General features: G+C 43.0%; 1 protein-coding gene across 1 annotated transcript in view; it reads left to right on the top strand.

Annotated features, from left to right (window-relative positions):
• abca5 (ATP-binding cassette, sub-family A (ABC1), member 5) overlaps positions 1–27,630 on the top strand; it is a 92,482-nt gene that overhangs the window by 48,193 nt on the left and 16,659 nt on the right. Inside the window, exons 17-30 of the mRNA XM_078401116.1 lie at positions 220–339; positions 513–720; positions 1,820–1,989; positions 2,803–2,924; positions 8,062–8,202; positions 11,923–12,036; positions 14,004–14,174; positions 16,305–16,418; positions 18,656–18,793; positions 21,251–21,337; positions 22,231–22,322; positions 22,796–22,916; positions 25,412–25,541; positions 26,257–26,348. Of these exons, the coding sequence (XP_078257242.1) occupies positions 220–339; positions 513–720; positions 1,820–1,989; positions 2,803–2,924; positions 8,062–8,202; positions 11,923–12,036; positions 14,004–14,174; positions 16,305–16,418; positions 18,656–18,793; positions 21,251–21,337; positions 22,231–22,322; positions 22,796–22,916; positions 25,412–25,541; positions 26,257–26,348 (1,820 nt within the window). The remainder of the gene's footprint in view (positions 1–219; positions 340–512; positions 721–1,819; positions 1,990–2,802; positions 2,925–8,061; positions 8,203–11,922; positions 12,037–14,003; positions 14,175–16,304; positions 16,419–18,655; positions 18,794–21,250; positions 21,338–22,230; positions 22,323–22,795; positions 22,917–25,411; positions 25,542–26,256; positions 26,349–27,630) is intronic.

The raw sequence follows: 27,630 nt of genomic DNA, 5'->3' as shown, positions 1-27,630 counted from the left end.
GAATAGCAAAGGTATGGGCCAAATGCAGGCAAATGTGATTTGCCCAGAATGCCAACTTGGTCAGCATGGACAGGATGGGCCAATAGGCCTGTTTCCAACTCTTGGAGAAGACTGTTCCATATTGACTTGGTAGCTCTCCTCCCAAGCTTCAAAGGCATGATTTTATACTGCAGTACTGCACCCTTGCTTAGACTACTCATTGTGAGCATTTTTCTTCAGGGCTATTTGAAGATTTGGACAGCCGTACCAATTTGGGAATCAACAGCTATGGCGTGTCCATGACTTCTTTAGAAGAGGTTTTCCTGAAATTAGAATCGGAATCTGAAATGGATCAAACAGGTAAATAAAATCTTGCGGTAGCATGAGGAACTCTAACCGGCCATAGTGTAATCTCCAAAATACCTTTCAAACACTTTGTACTTTCAAACACTTTCCACTGACAATAAATATTGCAAGAGATTGTTTTCATGTTCTTTGGTGTATAGTGTTTGAGTTTACTTGTATTTTTTCAGATTACACTGTTTTTACCAGGGATCCAGCACCTGATGTGATGCCTGAAGAGGATGTTTGCATTGATTCAATTGATCATCAACTCCTGACCTTTCCAGAAACTAATTCAGCAATGTTGTCCGGCACTGCTCTGTGGGAACAGCAGTTCCGTACTGTAACCTGGTTACGATTTATGAATTTTCGTCGAGAACGCAGCACACTTCTTTACATGTAAGCACCTTCCTCCTGGTAGTCACAAAATCAAGGATGATTTACGCCCATATTGGTTTTATGGGTTCTGAGGTGAATGTAGGAACTGCAGACTATTACACAAACGTCTGACCAATCGGTTAGGCAGGTGGGTGGTTGGGGACACGGTGTACATCATCTGGGAAGTTTTGAGCCCCTCTCTTTTCCAGCATTTTCCTCCCCTTCCCCCACCCTGAAGAAGGGTCCCGACTCGAATCTTAGCTTGTCCATTCCCTCCACATGTGCGGACTGACCTGCTGAGTTCCTCCAGAACTTTGTTATTACTCAAAATTCCAGCATCTGCAGTATCTTACGTCTCCAATAATTCAGCATCCGTGGCACTGTGGTAGCGCTGGAGTAACAGATAGTACCCAAAGACACGTGTTTCAGATTTTTAACATGTTAACCTGGTGATTTTAAAAGGAATGGGAAACATAGAAGCACTCCAGACTCTGGCACTGACTACAAACCTCCCCATGTTCCTGGCCCCCGGTGTTCCAGACTCACAACCCTGGCACTGGCTGCACACCAGGCTCACCATCTGGTCCATGCTCCGATCTCTGACCCCCCCACCCTCCACACTCCCTTCCCCCCCACCACACACCCCGACTCTCCCACTCCAGCTCTAGTTCCAGACCAATGTGAGAGTGAGATGAAGCAAGATCTCCAAACCATTGGATCTTGGACTGCCAGAGTTTGACTGTACCATTCTTTGTCTCCTCTGTAAACTGCTCTGTAGGGCACATTTATTAGTGTTTTCCTTCCACCTGTTTTTGATTGAGACACGTCACTGATGTTCCATCAGCATTTATGATCTTGCAAATAGGATGCTCAATTTCCCAGCCTCATGTCTGTTTAATAGTCTTAGAAGTGTCATGTTGTGACTTGGTGTGGCATTGAAACCGTCAGCGTAATGTTTATTGTCATAAACATTCTGAGATTTCGGAAATGAGTTCGTTTCTCCAGTGTGGAGATTTACTTTTAAAATAATTTTAGAAGTAAAATTTAAAATAAATAGGAACTGCTTTAGACCTAGCATGTATTGGAAAGAGTTGAATAATGTCTTTCAATACTTTTGCAGCCTTTACATTATTGGCCTTCTAATATCCATCGTGGTTATGATGGCGTTAATAAATGGTACACTTAGTCGGAAGGATATTGCAGTGGAGCTCTCCCCGGAGTTGATTCTTCTACAACGAGGACATAAACAGCAGAAGCATACCACAAGCCTCCTCCTGAAAAACTCCACAGGTGAGATGTAGGCAGTAGTAATATCTCTTGCACAAAACTTTCAGTAAGCAAATCATTAGTTGAATTGATTCCTGGCCACAAAATTCTAAATGTTCTACCTTATCAATAAACTTTATTGTAAATGCACCCTTTTAAAAATGTTTTTTAGCCTTTGCACATTATCACAATTAAACTCCAATAAGCTGCAATCCAACCATTTGGAAATCTATTGGTTTGATATCTGGTTACCTGGTAATGTTTGCTGCTCTCCTTCCACCTACCTGCTCTCCTTCCACTCCCCTTTAACCTACCGTTTCACTGGAAATTTTATTTTAATCCTGTATGATATCTTAAAACAAAAGTGAATTTAAAGATGTACAGGGGTATTATTAGGGAATAACAACCAATAGACTGGAAAAAATGCTAATTCAAACAGCACCAAAGACCAGGACTTGCAGGGTTGCCAGAGCTTTCTGTAACTAGCCTCCAATGCAGCTGAGCACAACTGCTCAAAATAATCTTAGATTGTTTAACTTGTCTCTGCTTAAATTTACATCACTATTCTAGTACCTTGGGCTTCACGTTTAGATGCATAGTGGTTATAAAGGAGTAAAGATCAAATTGTAATCTCTGAATATAATGAAAGAAAATTGTGACAAAATGTTGAAATATTTAAAGGTATTTTGAGGTAGCAGGTATCTGTTTAAAGTATCCAAGGAACAATCAAACAAAAACTTGGGATCTTTGTTTTTTTTTTAAATACCCCTTTATTATATTTCTATGCCCATAATTAATACTAAATAATCATTTTACTTTGTTTTTATTTTAATTCAGACAGTGGTATTGATAAACTTATCCATGGTTTGGAAGCTCAGAAAGTGACGGTGGAGTTGTTCAATAATTTCACAGACGCCACTCCACACAATGCAGCATTAAATGTGTCGTATCCAGAAGAGGTAATCAACTTCAAAATAACTCGTCAATGGGTTTGTTGCATTTGAGCCATGACGTAACTGTACTGAATGGGAATGTTGTTGAAAGACTTCCTTGAGGTGACACATATGTATTTTATGGTTGTTGCCCCTCAATTTGAACAAGACAAATTAAACCAGGTTTAAATATGCACAGCATGCGTTTCCGTTGAAATTGTACTGAAACAGGTCATGTTATAATGAAAAATAATCTCTTCCCTTGCATTCCTTCTATGACATGCCACTTGTGAAATTCGTCAGATCAACTTTATTGCACAGGTACAGTGAGGTACAGGTAGAATAAAAAGCTAGCTTGCAGATGCCTCACTGCCACAAACACACAAAAATATAAATTATACATAAATGATACAAATTCTGCAAGACCGTAAAAAGAAAAAGACTGCAAAAGCAACATGTTGGTGCAAAACTCATTTAGAAAATGTGTTAATGCACTAGGTGGTCTGTGGTGTTTATTTCACAAAATGCTGAAGTAACTCAGCAGGTCAGGCAGCATCTCAGGAGAGAAGGAATGGGTGACGTTTCGGGTCGAGACCCTTCTTCAGACTGTGGTCTGTGGTGTTCTGTTGAGGTAGTTTAGGATTATGGAGGGCAGTTCAAGAACGTGATGGTTGTAGGAAGTGGTGTAGGGCTTCAGGCTTCTGTACCTCCTGCCTGATGCGAGAAGAGGGCACGGCCTGGATGGTGGGGATCCTTGTTGATAGATGCCGCCTTCTTGAGGCACCGCCTCGTGTAGATGCTTTTGATGGTGGGGTGAGCTTTGCCTGATCTGAGTCCTCCACTCACTGCAGCCACTTGTGTTCCTGTGAATTGGAATTGCTGTACCAGGCCACGATGCAACCAGTCAAGATACTTTCTGCACTGCATCGGTATAAGTCCATGAGAGAATTCGGTGATATGCCAAATCTCTTAAAACGTCTAAGAAAGAGGAAGTGCTGGCACGCCTAATTCATGATTACATCTGTGTGACGGGCTCAGGACAGGTCATCCAAGATGGTAATGCCCATGAACTTGAAGCTGCTAACTCTCCACCACCAACCAGCCGATGAAAGCTGGCACGTGGCCTCCCAATTTCCCATTTTGGAGTCAATGATAAGTTCCATGGTTTTGTTGTCACTGAGTGAGAGGTTATTGTTGCAGCACCACTCAACCAGGTGAGTTATCTCTCTTCATCACCACACTGGCTCAACATCTCCCATGACTTGGCCAGCACTAAAGGTGTTGGCGGTAAATGTATGGATGGTATTGGTTCTGCGCTTAGTCACACTGTCATGGGTGTACAGTGAGTAGAGCAAGGGACAAAGTATGTGGCATTGAGGTGCTCTTGTGTTGATGGTTAGAGAGGAGGAGATGTTGTGAATCCGCTCTGAGATCTGCTGATGAGGAGGTCAAGGATCTAGTTAGACACAAAAAGCTGGAGTAACTCAGTGGGTCAGACAGCTCCCTCTGGAGAAAAGGAATAGGTGATGTTTTGGGTCGAGACCCTTCTTCAGATCTAGTTACAGAGGAAGATACAGAGACCCAGGTCTTGGAGGTTGGTAATGATATTGGAGTGATGATGGTGTTAAACTGATTGTAGTCGATGAACAGCAGCCTGACGTATGTATTCCTGTTATTCACATGGTCCAGAGCAGAGCAAGTATTTTGACTAAGGCTATCACAAAATGTTGGAGTAACTCAGCGGGTCAAGCAGCATCTCTGGAGAGAAGGAATGGGCGACGTTTCGGGTCGAGACCCTTCTTCAGACTGATGTCGGGGGGGAGGAACAAAGAAAGGATATAGGTGGAGACAGGAAGACAGAGGGGAAGGGGAAGAGAGGGACAGAGGAGCTATCTAAAGTTAGAGAAGTCAATGTTCATACTGCTGGGCTGTAAGCTGCTCAAGCGAAATATGAGGTGCTGTTCCTCCAATTTGCGGTGGGCCTCACTATGACACTGGAGGAGACCCATGACAGAAAGGTCAGACTGGGAGTGGGAGGGGGAGTTGAAATGCTCAGCCACCGGGAGATCAGGTTGATTAAGGCAGACTGAGCAAACGTGTTGAGCGAAACGATCACCGAACCTGCGTTTGGTCTCGCCGATGTAGAGAAGTTGACATCTGGAACAGCGGCTGCAATAGATGAGGTTGGAGGAGGTGCAGGTGAACCTCTGCCTCACCTGGAAACTGTTTGGGTCCTTGGATGGAGTCGAGGGGGGATGTAAAGGGACAGGTGTTGCATCTCCTGCGGTTGCAGGGGAAAGTGCCTGGGGAGAGGGTGGTTTGGGTAGGAAGGGACGAGTGGACCAGGGAGTTACGGAGGGAACGGTCTCTACGGAAAGCAGAAAGGGGAGGAGATGGGAAGATGTGGTCAGTAGTGTGATCCCGTTGGAGGTAACGGAAATGTTGGAGGATAATTTGTTGTATACGCTGGCTGATGGGGTGGAAGGTGAGGACAAGGGGGACTCTATCCTTGTCACGAATGAGGGGAGGGGGAGCACGAGTGGAGCTGCGGAATATAGAGGAGGCCCTAGTGAGAGCCTCATCTATAATGGAAGAGGGGAAGCCCTATTTCCTAAAGAATGAGGACATCTCTGATGCCCTAGTGTGAAACACCTCATCCTGGGCGCAGATGTGACATTAGCGGAGGAATTGGGAGTAGGGGTTAGACTTTTTGCAGGAGACAGGGTGGGAAGAAGTGTAGTCCAGAAAGCTGTGGGAGTCAGTGGGTTTGTAGTAGATGTCGGTCACTAGTCTGTCTCCTGTGATGGAGATGGTGAGATCCAGAAACGGTAGGGAGATGTCGGAGATAGTCGAAGTGTATTTAAGAGCAGGATGGAAATTAGTGGTGAAATGTATGAAGTCAGTGAGTTCTGCATGGGTACAAGAGGTAGCACCAATGCAGTCGTCAATGTAGCGGAGGTAGAGTTTGGGGATGGGGCCGGTGTACATCTGGAACAGGGATTATTCAATGTACCCGACAGAGGCAGGCATAGCTAGGGCCCATGCGAGTGCCCATAGCTATGCCTCGGGTTTGAAGGAAGTGGGAGGAGTCAAAGGAGAAGTTGTTGAGGGTAAGAACCAGATCTGCTAGGCGGAGGAGAGTGTTAGTAGATAGAGATTGGCTGGTTCTACGGTTGAGGAAGAAACGGAGGGCTTCAAGATCATCCTTGTGGGGGACGGAGGTGTAGTGACTGGACATCCATGGTAAAGATGAGGGAGTGGGGGCCTGGGAACCGGAAGTTATTGAGGAGATGGAGAGCAAGTGAGGTGTCTTGGACATAGGTGGGGAGGGATTTGACCAGGGGAGGATAGGATGTAATCAAGGTAGGTGGAAATTAACTCGGACTTGACTGAGGCTAATAATTTTGAGTTTTCCCATTGTGATTAAAGTACACATTTGCTTGTCATCTTTGTCTATATTGGATCTGTGGATAATACGTAAGAGAGCAGGTAAAATTGGTATTTCTTCTCAACAGGTGTGTAGGTATATCGTTCACATATGTGGCAGTGGGGTAAATGGAGGGGAGAGAAGGTGCAGCACTGACTCGTCACTTTGTCACTTGTGTGATTGGAAAATGTTCTTGCAATTTATTCCTTTTTTAAAATGACTGTGTAAAGGTTAAAATTGACTGCTGAATGAATCGGAGAAATAATTATAAATAATGGCCCAGAATTTGCTCTTCACGTTGCTTTTGATATTTAATTTGTTTTGTGAGTCACCATGTGCTGTCTGTATAAATAACAGTGGGGTGTTCACACATGAGGTCCATATGACATGATAGTCAGGTTTTCCTGATAACCGCCCCACATTGAAACTGGTGCCAAGTACAGGCGGTCACTGATGGCCAGTGTGGGCACAGGCACACAATAACGACACAAGCGATTACTGCTGGTCTGGGCACGAGCAGTCACTGTGGGCACGGGCGGTTAAGGATGGTCTGGGCACGAGCAGTCACGGTGGGCAAGGGTGGTTTTGGCTGGTCTGGGCACGAGCAGTCACGGTGGGCAAGGGGGGTTACGGCTAGTCTGGGCACGAGCAGTCACGGTGGGCACGGGCGGTTACGGCTGGTCTGGGCATGAGAGGACCACTGTGGGCACAGGTGGTTTCGGCTGGTCTGGGCACGAGCAGTCACGGTGGGTACGGGCGGTGACGGCTGGTCTGGGCACGAGCAGTCACGGTGGGCACGGGCGGTTACGGCTAGTTGGTCATGAGCAGTCATGGTGGGCACGGGCGGTTACGGCTGGTCTGGGCAAAGGTGCTGACAAAGGGCACAGGTGGTTACTGCCGGTCACTGTGGGCACAGGCAGTCACTGGTAGTCTGGGCATGAGGGGGCCACTGTGGGCACGGGCGGTCACTGCCTGTCTCAGTACAGTGCAGGTTCTTGCATTTGTTACAGCTAAAACAGCAGGATTGTTCCAGGCATCTCTATAGGGGCATGGTGCTGTGTACCCAACACTCCCAGTTACTGGTGGGTATAGATTGCATGCTGTGGTGATCGGGTTTGGCCTGGTGGAGGTGGATCCAGGAAGGTCTGAGGGACCTAATTGGTGAAGGAGCATGTGTGAAGGAGGTGTGCTCGCTATGCAGAACACCACCAGGTTTAGAGCTGCCATCCCTTGGCAGGAAATTGCTCAGGAGGTCTCGGGAAGAGCAGTGTAAGAATGCTTGCACGGGCCAATTCTTGTGGCCACTCAGTCTGCCGTTGCCACTTTCAGTGTCCACTGTTACGTGGGAAATCGTGGCTGCCGTGTCACAAGAATGTCTCGAGTGTGGGATCCTGGTTGACCTATCTAACGAATGAGATGCAGCAAAGATCAGCAGCAGCAGCTGAAATGATCCTAAGGTTTGGAAATTAGAACCCATCAGGGGGAAAATCTCACCACAAAATATATTTCGCTTGTTGCACTGCCTTTTGTTATTTTAGAGGAGAGATACACAGAGATACACATTCATGCAAATCCATCAAAACGTTAATTCATCAATTGGTTCTAACACAACGTGTGCATCATTGCTCTGCGCTGGCTGGATCAACTGGTCAACTGCATTGTGTTTTGGGAGAGAGGGACAGATAATGGTATATTGAGCCATGTTTTTATAATAATCTTCTTTTGTTTCCTGTTCAGGGGCAATATGCATTCACTGCAGTGTTCAACAGCACCATGGTCCATTCGCTGCCTGTCTTGATTAACTTGATCAGTAACGCTGTCCTCATTAGTGTGAATGGATCTGGGGGGATTCGAACCTGGAGCAAGCCATTCCACTTAGTAAGTTAAACACAGCAGTTAGGAGCATGTAGCTCCTCGACTCAGCTCTGTCATTCATTCAGCTCTCAGCTAATCTAATCTTCCTTCAATGCTACTTTCCTTTCTGTTTCGACATAACCCTTGATGCACCTGGAATTTGATTATCTTTATGACCCTTGAATACGTTCACTGACGTAGACTTCACAGCACCCTGGGGTATTCAAAGGGTATGACTGTGATAGAAGAGATTCCTCTTTGTGTTTGTCATCAATGGATAACCTATTACCTTGAAACAATGCCCCCTTGTTCTGGATAACCCCATGACTGGTAACTGCCTCTCGGCAGATGTTTCCCCTGCCCAGCTGATGTGACCGTGCATTCACCTCTGACCGCGCGGTCATCAGATGAGGCTCAGCTGCCCTTGCACACTGGTTTATTTAAACAGATGCATGGAAACATGCAGGTACAGAGTCTGGGATGATGGAAAGCACAGAAATCTCTGATAAGTTTATCCGAACCATAGTTACCTATGACTATCATCTAATTCTGAAGGTGCACCTGATTGAAGAGCGTTTTCTTGATCAATGCAGAAATGTTGATCGAGGTAAGACCCCTGCCTCCAGTCAGTATTCAATCATAGCAAATAATCTGCTGGATTCAATCAATGTTTTATTTATCCAGAGGTTATTTGCATTCAACTTTTAGTTGCTGTGTTTTGTCTGGTGAGCATTTGCCCTTAAAAACTGATCACCTTGTCTTGCATTCCTGCCCTGCTTACTTGCTTTAAGAATACGTTTGTGCTGCTTCATCTTCTCTTATACATCCTGTACATATTCCATAGTCTGGCCATCTAGAGACAACAGGTCATCGCCATGGACGTTACTATCAAGTAAGCTACAACTTTGTGGCAATGTTATTTTTAAGAGAACATTCTTAAACTGCCATGCTTGTTAGCTCAATTGTAGAAACTGGATCTAACTTGTTTAATAGGACAGGGACAACATATTTTACACCAATTGTATTACTACCCTAAGCACCATAACATTTTCTATAACTCTACACGAGTTCCCATCATGTTATGTTTCAGTAAAGTCATTTCTAAATCCCTCTGAGTTAGGGTCTAACCTGCTGAATTTGTTTTCAGAAGACAATTCTTCATCCTTAGGCTCAGCTTAGTGAACCTTAACTGTGCTTCCAATGTAAGAGTATCCTTTAATAAGGATTGTCTCCTTTCAAACTCCATCCCCTGTGCAATAAAGTTCAATTGTTCTACTTCTATTCCCCGTTGCTTGCTGTGTCCCCATTTTAACCTGATGTTACATAAACGAGAACACCAGATCCATCGATACAACCACATTCTCATCTCTTCCATGTAAGTAATGTCTTGTTTTCCTATGCTGTTGATGTGGATAGCACCTTGCAGTTCTCCATATTGTACAGCAAACCTTGCACTTAATCTCTCTGTATTACCTTGCTAGCCCTTTGTGGCCTCCTCATAACCATGTTCCCATCTACCTTTGCATTGTTGGCTAAATTACCTTGCTTTTATTTATCAGTCGTGTAAATAGTTGAGGCCCCAACACAGAACCTAGTGACCCCACCAGCTATAACTTGCCAAGATGGATGGAGAGAAATAGAGACTCTCTTTTACCTTGATTCTTTCCTCGTTTTCTAGCCAGTCTTTGAGGCACATTCATATTTGTTGATGTGTTACCCCCAATATGTCATGTGTTGTACACTAATTTTCTATGTGGCACCTTATTGAATGCCTTTTGGAAATCCAAATACACATGTCAACTGTTTCCTCTTTATCTACCCAACTAATTATATCTACAAAGAACCCAAACAGTTTGTCAAATGTTTCTTTTTCATGAAGCCATGATAACTCTGCTAGATTTTCTACATGTCCTTCTACAGTACATATAATAATAATAATAATAATAATAATATAATAAGCATTTATTTTATATAGCGCCTTATCAGGTGCTCAAAGCGCTTTACAAAAACAATCAACATAAAAACAAACAGACAAACTATCCTAACGGAAAAGCGGCGAATAAACAACGCCAGCGTCCTCTCACGTCAGGGTCCGGCAGTAGACAACAAAAAGCACAGGACACACAGATACAATTTTTACACAAACAGCCATCACAGTGATTGCTCTAGGCACACCCTCACTGTGATGGAAGGCAAAGAAAAGTCTTATCTCCTCCTCATTCTTCTCCCGTGGTGCCACGAGGTGATCGAGGCTCCCAACTTTTTGAAGCCCCCACCGGGCGATGGAAAGTCCCAGGGCCGAGCCGAGCAGGCCGATGAAAGTCATGAGCCCCCACTGGGCGATGGAAAGTCCCAGGGCCGAGCCGAGCAGGCCGATGAAGGTCCTGAGCCCCCACTGGGCGATGGAAAGTGCTGCGGCCGGGCCACGCAGGGCGATGAAGGGCCTGCGAGCGGGTCAATCAAACCTCGCGCTTCGGGGCGGTCGAAGCTGCTACGGCTGGAGCTCCCAAAAACCGGTCGCCAGCCAGGGACCTGCGAACTCCCGATGTTGCGGTCTGCAGGGCCCACGGCCGAAGCCTCCGAGATGGTAAGTCCAGGCCTGCGACCGGAGTCTTCAAGGTCGATCCCAGCTGGAGGCCGCCGACTCCACGATGTTAGGCCGTAGCGCGAACGGAGATACGACACGGTAAAGGTCGCATCTCCGTTGAGGAAGAGATTAGAAAAAAGGTTTCCCCCAACCCCCCCACCACCCCCCCACATACACAGAGTTAAAAATAGAACAAAACGTACATTAAACGATGACAATAGACAAAAAACAAAAAAAAGACAGAGAGACTGCCGGTGAGCTGCAGCTGCAGAACACAGCCACGCCCCTATCTTTGAGTAAAAGGTCTATATTTCTCTCCTTTCGTGAATGGGCACATTCCAAAACTCTGGGGTAAGCCAAACAGTTGTCGCCCTTGATTCCTGCTCCTGGGACGTTTCCTTCAGCAATAATCATTTAAAATCACTCTCCTTTTTTTGCCCTCTGATTTTTCTGCTAATACTGTAATACCTTCAGTGTATTTGAAGGTCTATGCCAAGTCTGTCATCTCTTTATTTCCTTTTACTGGTTCATGTCCTCTCAGGGAACATTTTCACTATAGTCAGTCTATTTTTATATATTTAGAGAATTTGTTAATGTTTTTCATTTCTTGCTAGTTTTGTTTAGTCTCTTCCTTTTTTTTTGGTCATTCTTTGCTATCCTTGTGTGCTACATCAATTTTCTCTTGAATCTAACAAGAAAATAAAACAAAAAGGGAACTATTTCCTGTATTCTGTACTGTCGTGTCGGTGCCTCTCTTTTCCAAGTCCACTTTAACTGTTTTAGCCTGCACATCTTATTCATTAGTTTCAAGTTTAGGACACTTGTTCATGATTATGAAGTGGATGTTAAGATGTTGATTTGCAGTAAATGTCTGCATTGGTTTTTTTGCAGACATTTGTGCAGCCGATACACGGCGCTATTAGCTGCTCTACATCATTCTAGTTTTTTACTTTTCCGAGGTGCCATTACACCATTTCAGAGCACATCATCTCAGAGAAAGTCTGTATAACTAGAACTGCTGGTCAAGTAGTTTCTGTAGATAAATTATTGATCATATCCTTTGAAGCATACCTACGTATTGTATTTCTGGCTAATAATTGTGGCATAAGTTCTCCTTGAACTAAGTGTGAATGCTTTACTTTTGCTTGCTATTTTAGACGCTGACTGACGCTGACTTTAAAGAGAAGGTTTATATGGCCTTGGCAGTGTTGGGATTCCTTTCAGTGGCATTGCCTGGGTGTTACACCATGGATAATTCACGAGACCGTGAGGTAAACTGCTGATTCCTTTGGTTACAAAATGTATTAGTTTGCACTGTTGAAACATGGGAATGTAATTCCAAACTCTGAGAAAATATTGCTGGGGGGGGGCAGGAAACTGAAGTAATTGTAGAAGCCGTTGGTGAACTTGCATCAATTTGACTTCCTCAGTCAAGTACTCGTACATTTTATTATTGAGTTAATTGCATTATTGATCTAGGAGTCAAAGTCCCAAAATAAAGGCCAGGCATGCAGTATAGTCAGTCATGCAGCACGGAAACAGCCCAACTCGTTCATGCCAACCAAGATGCTCCATCTAAGTTAGTCCCATTTGGCCCATATCTTTCTAAACTTTTTCCAATGATATACCTGTCTAAATGTCTTAGAAATGTTGTTATTGTACCTGTCTCAACTATTTCCTCTGGCAACTCATTCCATATACCCACCAGCCTCTGTGTGAATACGTTGCCCCTCATGTTCCTATTAAATCTTTCCCCTCTCACCTTAAACCTGCATCCTTTGGTTCTTGATTCCCCTGTCCTGTGTTTGGATATAAGGACAGTCAATGAATATGACATTTGCGCAGGGATGTGTGGCCAAGATAAAAGATCAACTGTGTTCTCAATACCTTGTGAAGAACGCGAGGTGCCAAATGGTGCACTGCTTCTACCTCTTATGTTCAGCACTGTGATGCAGTGGGTAGTGCTGTGGTTTCTTTCGGCTGCACCAATTTTCCTCAACTCCCAAAGATAGGCAGGCTAATGGCTTAATTGGCAAATATCAATCACTCCGATGTTGATGGCTGGTGAGAGAATTATGCAGGGGGTGCTGATTGACATGGGTGAAGGCTGAGGTTTCCGAGGTGGATTGTTTGGGGAGCTGGCGTAGCTGCAAATGTCACAAGAAATTAGCACATGATGCTGACAGGAAGTTGTATCATTTGATCAAAAACAATGGGGCCATGTTACTGTCAAACATTTTTCATGTTGATACAGTTACAAGACATTTATCTTTGTACTTTGTTCTCAGTGTAGCAATGAAACCCAGGCTGAAGCTGTATTGTTTATGAATCAATAGGGTGTGGTTTGATGGTGAAGATACATAGGTGGTGAAGAGGAGGGGAGGGCGGGAGTGGGGGGAAAGGGGGGTAGGGCGGGAGTCGGGGGGAAAGGGGGAGTAGGGGGGAGTCGGGAGTGGGAGTGGAGGGAGGAGGGTTGGAGTGGGGGGGAGGGCAGTGGGGGTGGTGTGGAGGGTAGTGGGGGGTGGGGGGGCATGGACTGTTGTGATTTGCTGTTGAAGATCACTGGAGCAAGTATGTCTTCATTGAATTTAGGTCTGTGCAGTTTTAAATGAAACTCTTCATATCTTAGTCATACATTTTGTGTAAGGAAAAAGCAAAATAGAGAAAACAAAAAAAAACAATTTTTTCTTTGTGTTGTGAAAAGTATCTCTGTTCAATAACCTTTCTATAAATAGCAGAATATACCCATGATAGGCCTGACATTGTACACGTAGTCCAAGAACTACAGACTGTTGGAAATAATAGTCGTTTTTCACACATGAAGAGTAGCGCAACGCGTATGCGCATTTGCCCTGCATACTTTTTTTTGCTGAAAAGTTGCATTACGCGCCATATTATGTATTTTGGTGTAAAATTCTGAATTTTGGACATCACAATTCTGAATTTGTAAAATCAAATGTTGGGAGGTCTGCATTACAGTCAAGGTGTTTGCTCGGTGATTAAATTAAATAAATAATGAAGTCACAATGAAAGAAATTGAGAACCAAACTAGAGACCATTGGAGAGATGACACACTTGTGCAAGATCCATCCAGTTAGAATAACTTTAGGAAGAAAAAAACAGCAATGATTGGGTTCAGGTGAATATTGTGAGTGATTTATGAAAAGAATTGGTCTGATGACTGCCACTTTGAATTTAAGTTACATGTGGAGAAACTCAAGCTGGTTTCTATTTGCAGATTAAATCTCGCTCTCTGCTCCGGATATCTGGTCTGTTTCCTTCTGCCTATTGGTGTGGTTATGCGTTGGTGGATATCCCCGCGTATTTCATCTTACTTGTGTTCATGCTTGGCTTTGTGATTGCATTTAATTCCACGTTCTTGTTTCATCTGGGTGCTATAATTTCAATGGTAAGTAATATCATTAGTACGGTCATTTTAGTTTTGTAAATTAACTAATAAATTGAACAGGCCAAATAGTCATATCAAATGTAATATTATTGAAAACTGAAATGTTCACTTAAAATGAGTTAAAATTAAAATAAGCAATTTATGTGGATTGGACATAACTCAATAGGTAATGAGTTGAGAGTTTGCAGTGGGAAAATGGATGAGGCATTTGGTTAAATCAATAAACTCTTTAAAGTTTTGCATTAATATAAAAATTGATACTGAAACAAATTAATGTATTGTTCACACAATGGATTGTGCTCACGGAGATTGATAACACCTGTAAATGGGATGTGTGCTTTATTATTACTGGAGAGTGACAGGTATTGACATAAAATAGTATTAGACTAAATATATTTTCAATTTTAAAGTTAAAACATCCAATAATCTAAATTAACCAATAATAAATTAATTAGGCAACCTGATTGATTTATGGATATCCATAAGGAAACTTGCTGTCCCCTTTCATTTTCACATCCCCGAGCCCATGGTGCAAAATGAACATAGAAACATAGAAAATAGTTGGAGGAGGAGGCCATTCGGCCCTTCGAGCCAGCACTGCCATTCATTGTGATCATGGCTGATCATCCACAATCAGTAACCTGCGCCCAACTTCTCCCCATATCCCTTGATTCCAATAGCCCCCAGAGCTCTATCTAACATGATGCCTAGGCCAGTGACAGAGAGCATTTGAAAGCAGGGTGTGGGCAGGGAAGGGCAGTGGTTGTAGAGGTGAATGGTGCAGTCCTTCAAGGGGCAACGTTCAAGGCCAGTTCACATCTCACTAACCCCTGCAGACAGCCCTGTGGGAGTCAAATCTGAAGGGTGTATAGGGACAGTATTGGCTGCCAAAAGAGATGCATGGAAATTATAAATACAAGGATCTGCAGATGCTGGTTTACAAAAAAAGACAAAGTGCTGGAGTAACTTAGCGGGTCAAGCAGCATCTCTGGAGCATCTCTGGATAGGTGACGTTTTGGGTTGGGACCCATCTTCAGACTGAAAAATCACCTATCCATGTTCTCCAGAGATCTGCCTGATCCGCTGAATTACCCCAGCACTTTGTATTGCATGGAAATTGGCCCAGGCAAAATGCATAGGTGAGATAAGGGACAAGTTAGAGTCCACAGTCAGGAGGTTGGACATTGACAAAGGTTTATACAGTAGAGGCCCCTGATATCCCCGTTGCTGTAAGTAAGCATTTCATTTGTTCCATTTTGAGTCACATGGCAATAAAACACTCCTGATACTCAGAGGACTATACTGGGATGAAGCTGGCACACAACCAGCTTGTTTGACAGGAATTATTTAAAACTACCAGGTGCCCAGTGTGGTTAATATGGTGTAAGGAGGCTGACAAAATGGTTCTCCCATTCAAAATTCATGCCCTTGCTGGAAACATTTCTGGTTGGAACAGTACTAATATTCTCACACAGGCAAAACATCACTGCTGCTAATTTCTCCATTAACCCATATGATTTGGTCTCACCATATCACAGAGTTGTTCCTTCCATTCCTCCCACCACTACTGCAACATAAAATTACTTTCATCTCTATCCCAGTTCTGATCTGAAACGTCCACTCTGTTGTTCTTTTCGTACATGCTGTCTCATACTGAAGAAGGGTCCCGACCCAAAATATCGTCTGTCCATTCCCCCCTGAAATGCTGCATGACCTGCAGAGTTCCTCCAGCACTTTGTGTTTTGCTCTGGTTTCCAGCGTCTGCAGTTCCTTGTGTTTCCATCTGTTTGACTGCCTGGTATCCAGTGTTTTTTGTTTTTATTTCATTGTAAATGATCAATATTCTCTGAAAGGCCACTGCTAATCTCTCAGAGAAATTCAGTTTCCAGTAGTACAATGAGATGCACTTAAGTAATATAGAAATTCCATAATATAATTTTGTGAGTTTTATTTCTGGTGACTCAAGTCCATCAGGGTATTAGATGTCTCTTGGGTTCACTTTGACGCTAATTGAATTGTCTGGGAGAGTCTGACCTTGCATGGACTTGGATATTGATGCATAGATGAACACTGGCCTGCACGGCACACCGAGCCACTGTCTCCGCTTCTCTGATCTCTCTTGTTTTCCAGATGCTGTGTCTGATTGGCTGGGCCCCAGCGATGACCCTCTTCTGCTATGCTTATTCCTTCAGGTTTGATCGGATACAGTCTTCTCGAGACTTTTTTATGATCTCGTCAGTCATGGTAAGTTCAGCCTTGGAACAAAACAAGAACAGTGGCTGGGAGCGTGTTGCTTCTGGTGAAAGAAGAAAGTCTCCCTTAAAGAGTAATGATCTCAGGATAGGTGTCTGTCTAATTCAATGATATCTGAGGTGTCCAGCAGTAATTATGTCTGCAAGCTGCAGGTCACATGAAAGAATCACCACAATCACCAAACACGAAGCAAAATATTCAGTTATTATTTTAAACATGATTCAAAGATGGAAAATATATGTTTGACACAGCACGTAGCTTAATTTGCCATGGCAAGCGTGTAGTACAGAGTGGAGGCAAATAGTCTGCTCGGCAATTGTAATCAGCTAGAAATTGATCCCCTTCACTCCCCCATTTGCCTACATTTATTTTTTCTCTTGTGTATCCAGCTATCATCCACCTGCCTGTCCCTCAACCATCTCCCTCCAACACCTGGCTCCGTCAGCCGACATTCCCCACCCCCCACCAAACTTGGTCCCACCCATCACCCTCCAGCCTCTGTCTCACCCCTTGCTCTCACTTACATAGACTGAATGTCTCCCCTCTACACTCTCAGTCCTGATGCAGGGTCTTGAGTTGAAACACTGATCATTCCTTAGTCTCCACAGATGCTGCTTGACCCGCTGAGTTCTTCCAAAAGTTTATCTTTTGCTCCAGATTCCAGCATCTGCCACCTCTTGTTTCTCCAGTTAACTTCAGCTTACTGACTTAAAATATTTGGGTGCAGAGTAAACAAGTCTGTGGGTTCTACTAATGCATGGCACATGACTGAGAAATGTGGAACTTGGTGGTGGAGGCACTACTATTAATAATTAAGGCCGGCCAGGCAATATGTTGCAACAGCTGTTTGTGGGAACTGATGGTAGCCGTTATGTTCCACAATAAGGATACCCCAGTAAATGTCCTACAGTTTGGGTCATTGATTGTAGAGAAATAGAGCTATGGAGCATAGAAATGGGCCCTACGACCCAGCTGGTCCATGCTGTAGAGAACACTGCTGGAGTAACTCAGTAGATCAGGCTGCGTCTCTGGAGAACATGGATAGATGACGCTGGACAAATTGTCATTCTTATTTGGTCCCAAGATTCTGTTGCTGAGATGCATCACCAAGGTGTGGTAGACAATTGCCTCGGGGCCCTTGGTCCAGGAGATTATCAACTTGCGTTGAGTGTTGTAAAATTGGCCAGTCATGAGGGATTGGAGAATGTGACTCCAAATAAGGCGAGGTGGTGGGAAGGTTGAGCCTCGTGGTGTTCGAGCATCCGCCGTCCCTCCACCTGCTTTGCGGACTGTGTGGATGAGAAACCACTTCACCCAGAAGGCTGTGAATCATTAGATACCTCTTCCTTCTAGGTTCAGTTTGCTCAGTCGTTTCAAGGCTGAGGTCATTAGATGTTTGGATATGAAGGGAATTAAGTGAAAAACCCTCTTTTGGTCAAGTACAAGGCTTCTGGCTATACGTTAAAACATTACCCGAAAAGTCATCTGCCTATTCTGTGAATGCAGACACGATTCTGAATCTCCCTACGGAAATTTCTCCTCCTGCCTGAATCGCCAATGCCTTACTTTAGGAGTTATCCCTAGTTTTAGAAACCCTAGTCAGGAGAAGCAGCAATTCTACGTCCTCCTTGACAAGTTGCTTAAAAAGCTGCACATTTCAAAGAAAGCAACCTCATTCCTCTAAATGTAAGAAATCATAGGCTGAGTCAGTACGTACACAAAGCCCGTCACTTCAGGAATCCATCCAGTGACTCTCTCACCTTCCCACATCAGAGTCTGAGAGTTTGTGAAGCAATAATGCCAACAGTAGGCAATTTAAAATCCCTCTCAGAATACGCAATAAAGCAAACATTTTCAGGACTGTTTGGAGCACGATAATAAAGATGTCAAGTTCATGAATTTGGCTTATTTCCTTGATCAGGTGAACAGGGTGCAAAATATAGCCTGAACCAGGGGTCTGAATCACTGTTAGCAACGATGAGATTTACAAGTTACAGTCGGTTTCGATATTTAGATTTAGATTTTTGCTATTATTAAAACCACAAAATCCAGGCCAAAATTTGACACCAATTTTATCATTTCCGATGTTTCAATAAAACTATGTTTATTAATCTTTCTTTGGGGTTTCAAAGTTGTATGTTGACCTTTTATTAATTGGATAGTGACCGAACTTATCAAAAATATATTTTCATGCTGTTTTGTTACTCTGCATTTGTGTTTTCTTGTAGATCAATATAGCTTCAGTCAGTCTGGTGTTCATAGTCCGGCTCATACTGAAAGAGACTGCTGCCACTATACTGCACTGCATATTCTCCGTCTTTATTCCTCCTTATGTAATTACAGGATGCTTATACTTCACAGCCAAAGTAAGAGTTATTTTACGTGACCTATGTCAATGTGTAATAGAACTGTTACTTATTAAATATGTGCTCTCTCCCTGCAATGCCAAGGTTCTGCTGATATTCCCTCATTGTGCAGAAAGCATAACTTCCCCACAATGAGGGAAGACTCACAATACCTCTGTCCATCGCACCATCAGCAAGGACTCAAAATATCTAGGCACGCTTCTGACCTTGGCCATCGGGAAGATTAATCATGTTCATTGTTTTGTGTTGCACAAGCCCATTGAGTGGAACCACCCTTGGGGAGAGAAACTGGCCTTCTGAATGACGAGGCAGGTGCAAGGGAAACAATGCCAAGTGCTGCACTCTGGACTGTTACAAATTACACTGTCTAGCAGGCTTTCCTTTCTTCAGTGAGAGCATTGGTGTTCCCCACCTGTGACTGATCCCAGCTGATGATAATGATACTTTATTGTTACTTGTACCTAGCAGTAAAATTCTTTGCATGCAAAGTGCACAAAGACACCGACACAGTTACAAAAAATACTCATCCCTTCTTCCCCCCCTCCCCCCGCGCCAGGCCCCCCGTAGCTCGGTGGCTTCCCCACGCCGGGTCCCACTTTGTTCCCGGCGACGTGGCCCCTCGTCCTCGACCCTGAGGCTCCGTCCTCGGTTCGACTCCATTCGAGACTCTGATCCGACCTCGAGGCACCGACCCGACCTCATCCTCAGCCCAACCTCGGGGCACTGACTCGTCCTTGGCCTGACCCGACCTCATCCTCAGCCCAACCTCAGGGCAGTGACTCGTCCTTGGCCTGACCCGACCTCATCCTCAGCCCAACCTCAGGGCAGTGACTCGTCCTTGGCCTGACCCGACCTCATCCTCAGCCCAACCTCGGGGCACTGACTCGTCCTTGGCCTGACCCGACCTCATCCTCAGCCCAACCTCAGGGCAGTGACTCGTCCTTGGCCTGACCCGACCTCATCCTCAGCCCAACCTCAGGGCAGTGACTCGTCCTTGGCCTGACCCGACCTCATCCTCAGCTCAACTTGACCTCTGGGCTTCAAGTCAATTTCAGGGCTCCGACCCGACCACTTCGCTTCAACCACTTCACTCCGCGCTGGCTTCTCCATCAGCTGCAGCGCCCTGTGAGGCGAGTCCTCCGTGGTCTGACCGCGGCGGGCGTGGTGGCCTGCTCATAGGGAAATTGAAAACACCATTAGAGCCACCTCCTTCAAACTGAGCTCATTGGACCTAGACAGGGAAAATATAAATAGAAAATGTGTCTTTTGAGAAACTGGTTCTGACCATAGATAGAAGGAGTGGTGTGAGAATTATCACAATGTTCTAGTTTTATAGAAGTTGATGTCATGATGTTAAAACAGTGATAAGTACTTGGGAAGAAAGTCCTTTCAAAATAGCCCTGTAGGAAAAGAGCAGGATCTTTTCAAGATGAAGGAAAATGGTTTGTACATTTTGCTTTTTGTGTTCCTCAATCTACATTTTAAAGAATGAAACAGAACTTGCATCATAAATTTTAAAAATGGTGCATTAAGATGTACATCACGAGAACCAAGTGGTAAAACTAAAGTGCAAGGGCCCTTATAACCTGCATTCAAATTAATGATTTGATTTTGCCTTCAATTACAAAATTAGGTATGTTTTTAAATCGTTGACAGCAGTATTGCAATTGTACATTTTTTTTAAACCCTCATGCTTGATAGTCAATAGTCAATTTATTTGTCACATACACATAAACGTGCAGTGAAATGAAAAATTACCCGCAGTTCAACAATAAGACCAATAAGAATAATCAATAAAAATGCAATAACACATACAATCATAAATCAACACCAAACAAAAGAAACATCCATCACAGTGAGTCTCCTCCAGTCCCCTCCTCACTGTGATGGAAGGCCAGAATGTATTTTTCTATTCCCCTGCCGTCTTCTCCCGCGGTCAGGCTGTTGGAGTTGCCACGTCGGGGCTCCCGACATTGAAGCCCCCGCCAGGCGGAGAAAAACCCGCGACCTATTTCAGGCCGCGCCAGACGGTGAAAGGTCCGCTGCGGGCCGACCCAAGCCCCACGATTCGGGGCGGGCGAAGACGCTGTCGCTGCCGCTGCCGGAGTGATAGTGTTAGAAGCAGGAAATAATAATTGAAACATGGCTGACAGAAACTTTATTTGGACCTGGGCGAAAAGATCTTTGTTGTGTATAAATGATAAAGATGAGCTGTGAAAATGAGCGCTAGATAAGCTTGGGAACAGTGTTTTGGTAAAGCCCAAAATGGCTTGTTGCTGAATGGTCTTTCTATTAGTCTCTTTTATTGTGCAGTATCTGATGACTACACTTAATAAACAATTGGATTTTAACCTTTGCATTTAGTTTTGGTGCATGTATTGAATTATTGATTCCAGTTATGCTACACGTCTTTAAATTGCCAACCTCAACGTTCTCTGATGCAACTTGAATACACAGGTATTTCTGGATCATAAGGATGAGCCCAACCCAACATTAGGAACATACCTGCAATGGGAAAATAATATCCTGATAACTATCATCTCAGTAGGTATTACTTTCTAACCATTGATATGAATACAATTGTCAAATACAAGTTTGTTTTTTACAAGTTGGGTAGAAGTGTAGAGTAATTCAGCATGAAAACAAGTTCTTCGGCCCCAAGTTCTTCTGACCAAGACGCCCATGTAAGCTCGTCCCTGTTTCCACATTTGGCCCATATCGCACTAAACCTTTCCCTATCCATGTACCTGCCCAAGTGTCTTCTTAATGTTGTTATTGTACATGTCTCAACTACTCCCTCTGGCAGGCTGCATACTCACCATTTTCTGAGAAAACATTGCCCCTCAAGTTCCCCTCTCATCTTAAGCCTATGCCCTCTAGTTCTTGATTCCCCTACCCTGAGAAAAAGTCTCTGTGATTCAACTCTCTCTATTTCCCTCGTGATTCTGTACACCTCTAACTTAATATACCTGTAAATATATAATGAAAATGAGAGAGAGTGCTGGGAATTCTTGCTTTCAGAAACATGGATATTTAAAGGGAGAGTTATTTTAGATAGTTTACCAGCACACTAGTAATGGGAGAGACCGTGTAATTTGAGCAAGTGTGGTCTCCTTTGAATAATCCTGTGACTTTCTTCCCTACTGTAATTCATAAGTGAAGGCTTTTGTGTGGAGATTGATCCTTGCTTAGATCATTGGACAGTGGTTTCTGGTTGGGAGTGATAAGGTAATGTTAGCTCCAGGAAGATAGACAATAGTCATACTGACAAGGCTCACCTGATGCATATATCACTATGACATGAATATTAATCAGTGCAGCTATGTACTATTTTCTCCAAGCTTATGTTTTTGCATCGTTACAAAATCAATGAGATAATACAACAAATTGTGGTTTTACTTACTGTTTAGATTAAACCATTTTGTTTTGTGTTTTAGCCATACATTCAGTGTATAGTTCTACTATTTGTACTACGGCGACTGGAACAGATTCATGGAGGAAAGGCAATTCGAGCAGATAAATGTTGCAGGTTTGTCAACTTCATGGACTTAATAAATAGCCAAATCAAAACTGGTGACCAATCTGTTCCTGAAATACAAAAGACCTGATCTAGATATGAACCATATGGATGGCAAGTGAATCAGGGCTTGGGTGAGACCAGAATATTGTTTGGAATGGGAATCTGTGTGACATCCATGGAATGGGAATCTGAATTGGTTTGACACCAATGGAATGGGAATCTGTGGCCATGAGGCAGAGGTTTCAATTGGACCCTTCGTTTTCATGGACCTCTGGAGGGTGGAAAGCAAAATTTAGCTTGAACGTATTTTTTGTGAAAATTAAAAATATGGTAGTCTAATGTCTCCAAATGTTTAAATATTTATTTTGGTTTCTGGAAAACATGTGATCACAGTTCAATTTGGATTCTATTCCTTTTTCAAGGTAAAATTAATTTAGCATCATTCTTATTTTTTAAAGAAGAAAATGTTTCTTTCATTTTAGAATTCTTCCTTCAAAAAGGAAATTCAAACTCAACACAGAAGAACCCGAGAATGAGGATGATGATGTCAAAGTGGAGAGGGCGAGGGTTCGAGAGGCTTTAACCTGTCAGAGCTGCGAGGAGGTATTATGCCCATTACACCGTGAGGTAACATGGTTGTCTTTCTGAGAAAGGATCCCAAACCGAAATATCCCCTAGCCATTCCCTCCAGTGATGCTGCCTGACCCGCTGTGTTTCTCCGGCACTTTGTGTTTTGCTCGAAATATCATCATCTGCACTTTCTTGTGTCTCCTTGGTTTTGTTTTAGATGCTCAAACTCACATTTGTTTGTGGATTTTGAAAATTAGATATTATTGTTCAGAATATCCTTTTTTGTAAATGTTTTTGCTGGAGAATTACAACAACTATTTGCAACCAGCTTTGATTAGCACAGACAGAAACAGAGTCCCACTTTGCAGTCGCCACTTCAGTCACAGCTGTGTTTCAGAAAGCATGCTGCAACCGAAACCACATTACTTTTGAGAATTTTATTTTGACTCAAATATATTTACAGGCTGCAGAATGTCAAATCTGCCAGGAAACAGCAAGTTTTGCTTTATGAAACATGTGTAGGTTGATGATTTTATGGTATCGTGTTGCAGTCTTTATGAATGCAGCTGAAAATATGTATCACAAAATATAAACATTATTTGGTGTCACAAACTAAAGAATCTGACTTTTGACAAAATGACAAATTCAATTGTTATCTACTACTCGGTACATTAATAAATTAAAATTAGATATTCAAAACCTTTTAAGATATTTCATTTACTTACAAAAAATTCTTCATTTTAATAGCATCTTTAAAGTTTCAGTTAGTGTAAAGTCCAGAAATATAATTAATTTGCCCGTTTGTAGGATAGTTTTTAATCTGGCAAAATTGATTTGTTTTTAAATTCTTTCTGTGCTGGAAGTAATTTACATTGATTATTTTGTGGATTTAATTTTGCATCATTTTGACCATACCTAAAATATGTGATGGGCAAGATTAAAATGCCAGTGAATTTCTGAATGGCTTACTCATCTCGGATTTAGCGACAGATTTTCTTACTGTGCTGTGAACAATAATTTTGCTTTTACAAGAGAACTTTTTTTTAAACTCCTTTAGTGATGCATCCTTCCCTGGTTTTAACCCTATTCCAGAAATCCACCTTTTGATCTCATTCATAATAAGTATTCATGACCCTTTGTTAACCACTTTATGATATAGTTTTACATGAATATAACAACACAAATATAGTAACATTTGCACTTAGATAAAATTCAAAGTTTTGCTACAAGTAGTTTTTCTACCATTGATGTCAAATATAAGTTGTGCCTTGACACTTGTGGTGATAAAATACCTCAAGGCAAAACATTTTTTGTTGTGTCAATCAGGGATTTGAAGTAACATTACCATCTGGTTTAGATAAAGCGAGGTGCTGATACTTTGACTGTGTCTCGTTGCTGGCTTAATCGAGTGCATGCTTCACTCCAGTCATAGCACAGGAACCAGTGCTACTTCCTCAAAGACAGTGCGGTCGGCTGTATCACAAGAAAATGTCCCCATCAGACGTAGCTCCATTCATCACTCAAAAACTGCTTGTTTCAAACTTATAACTTTCCCTTTTGACCAGTGTGTGTCTGATGCAGGATCTGTAAATGGTCATGAGAGCTGTCAGTAAAGCTCTCACTGGCAAGCTGTCAGGCCTTGTTCTATTGCAGATGTAAAATTGGAGATAGTGCAGAATAATTAAAAATTGACAAATGCTATTTATAATTGGCAGGAGAAGCCAGGATTGGCCTTTAACTTTCTTTCAACTATCACATTGCCAAAAGAGCAACATGTTGATAGGTATTGTCATCTGTTGGATGAGTAATCTCCCCACCTGCGTAAAGCCGCTTTCAGCATCACAAGGTGGAACTAATTCTGACCATCGTGCTTGTTGATTTATTGGGATGTCCACAGCTGGTTTTTTAAAAAAGATTATTTTTATTGCTTTTTCGAATAGCATACAAAAACAGCTGTTTAATATGTAATATTCTCATTCAGGTGTTTGCATCAATCCAAGGACTGCCCCACCTTATTTTTGCAAACAACCCTTTGAGAATTTAACAGTCCGAGGCCTTTTTGGTTCCTTACTGTCTTCATTCAATCCCCATTGGCACTGGACCTTCCAGATGACCGGTGCTCAATTTAGGGATTTTCTCCTTAATACCAACCACCCTTGGTTCTTGTTCCCACCCAGTCTTTCCATCCTGCCATAAACTTTCCTTCTATCTTAGCAATTTTGTCTTATTGCACTAAAGCAAAGTTTATTTATACAAGCAACATTCTCTAAATGTTAATTGGTGTTGACAACGACAGAGGCAATTGGCAATGTCAGAGACAATTGGCAATGTCAGAGAAAATGTTTTTGTTGCAATGAATGTGAAAATGTTGATATGAAGATGCTTATGTCCTGATTTTCTTAAGTGGCTGATGGATTTACTCCAGTGACAGTTTGGAATGTGGGTGGCAAGGGATGTCTGTTTGCAAGTATAAGCAGGACATTTTAATTAAGAAATTTATGAAATTTTCTCCTTTTTTAATTATGTAGAAACCAGCGATTGTGGTCAATAACATGCGTAAAGTTTACTCGGGAAAGCTGCCGACCTGCAAATGGTTTTCAAAGAAGAAAAGTAAAAACACTGTGGCAATCAAAAATGTTTCCTTTTGTGTAAGGAAAGGTAAATATATTTTATTGGCCATGATGGTTTAAATGGTCAAATATAGATGGCAAACAGCAAAACATAATAACACAATTGAATGAAATGCATGTAGTTGGCAGATTACAGACCAATTGGATTTATCTTACCTCTTCCCGCCACACCTCGCACCCAGGTTTTTAACCTTTTATATAACCTGACGTGTTTGTTATTCAATTAAATAACTTGTCTTTATCTCTCCCTCCCCTGTATCCATCTATCACTTGCCAGGCTCTACCCCATCTCCACCTCTTTTCCAGCTTCGTCCTCCCTACCATTTCAGTCTGAAGAAGGGTCCTGACCCGAAAGGTCATCTGTCCATTTCCCTCCACAGATGCTGCCTGACCTGCTGAGTTCCTCCAGCACATTGTGGGTTACTTGTCTGTATCTCTCCCTTGTCGCAGAGGAGTGGTTACTTTGCCCACTGAAACCCTCATTACTCATTTCTGTATTTGCATAACGTGACCACAGATTCTAATTATGAAAGAATGAAAAATACTGCTTATTTTTTGCCATCTCTAACTGTTTGAAAGTGCATAAGGATTACTCCACACATGCTGTCACACTACAGCAGCTGCAAAAAGTGTTTTGGCATCTCTTCCAAAATACTCAGTACTTGTATCAATAGTTAAATAAAGTACTGCAGTAAAAGTTTCCCTTGCATGAAAGACTTTCTGCTTGATGTATTTTTATCCAGGTGAGGTTCTGGGATTACTGGGCCCAAATGGTGCTGGGAAAAGCACGACTATATCCGTGTTAACGGGAGACCTGGAACCATCCGCCGGCCAGGTATGTTGTTGACTACAACATGACGTGTATAAAATATGCTGAGCACATTACAACCCTGCAGTTTCTTTTTCATTTGTAGTTTTAACGCTCCAAAATAAAGTGGATCAGTATTGCCACAAAGGTAAAGAACCCCGGTTTTGCCGCACTGCTCAATGACTAATTGAAACAATGAATATCAATCATTGGACTGGGAGAGGCATTGCTTGCCACCAGCACCTAACGAGACAGACCTTCCGTTGTTCTGACACTGTGGCCTGCCTACCTCAGACCATTTAGTTTGTCCCAGCTAGGTGTGCCATCCAAGCTGCCTCATCGGCAGCTGCAGTCACAGGTCAGCATTGAAACTAAACATAGCCATGGACAAGGAAAGGCAATTTATTAACACTTTTCATTAAAGAATGTCCGAATGTGTTTAACAGCTAATGGACTGTACTCGTTCTTGGAGATCAATCTGCAACAAATATCTGAGAGAAGAATGCTTTAGTCTTTCTTCCCCGGCTAAGTTGAGCCTTTTCGCTAATCCTTCCCCTATTCGTGCATCTGTGCGCTGCAGTTGAATTACTGACAGTGCTGCACCTCTTCCTTCGTCATTCCCCAGTATTTACTAGTGGTAAGGTACCTTTCCCAGTAATCATATTATTGTACATCCTACCAGAGCAACATCCTTTATTCAGGATATTCATTCTGCAGACTTGTGACGAAGGAGATTACCAATTAAAACTTCAGTAGCGACTTGCTGCATTTATGTAAAGTGACCGCAAGCAATCCTTCAGACCCGAAACGTCACCCATTCCTTCTCTCCAAAGATGCTGCCTGTCCCGCTGAGTACATTTTGTGCCTATCTTTGGGTCAAATATATCTTCTGATGTATGATCATCTGGCGTCTCGAGCATCTCACAACAAATTATCCATTACCACAACCACGAGCCAGTCTCTTCCCATCCCCTTCCACCCCACCATCCTCTCCGCTACCAACCAAAATCATCAAAAGTCTTTCAAAGTGTATTAATCAGTGACTTAATGGTATAACTCATCAAGTAGAATTTTAGCAAAATACAAAGTGCTGGAGGAACTCAGAGGGTCAGCTGGCATCTCTGGAGGGATCCCAACTCAAAACGTCCAAAGAATGGTCCTGACCCAAAATGTCGTCCATCCATTCCTTCCTCAAATGCTGCCTGACCCGCTGAGTTCCTCTAGCAATTTGTGTTGTGCTCAAGATTCCAGCATCTGCAGTTGCTTGTGTCTCCAAACAGAACTTTAGGTCAGTTACACTTCAGAGCAA

This window comes from Rhinoraja longicauda, chromosome 6 (genome assembly GCF_053455715.1).
Source record: "Rhinoraja longicauda isolate Sanriku21f chromosome 6, sRhiLon1.1, whole genome shotgun sequence".
Taxonomy (NCBI): Eukaryota; Metazoa; Chordata; class Chondrichthyes; order Rajiformes; family Arhynchobatidae; genus Rhinoraja; species Rhinoraja longicauda.
This window is presented reverse-complemented; position numbering and strand designations above follow the sequence as displayed.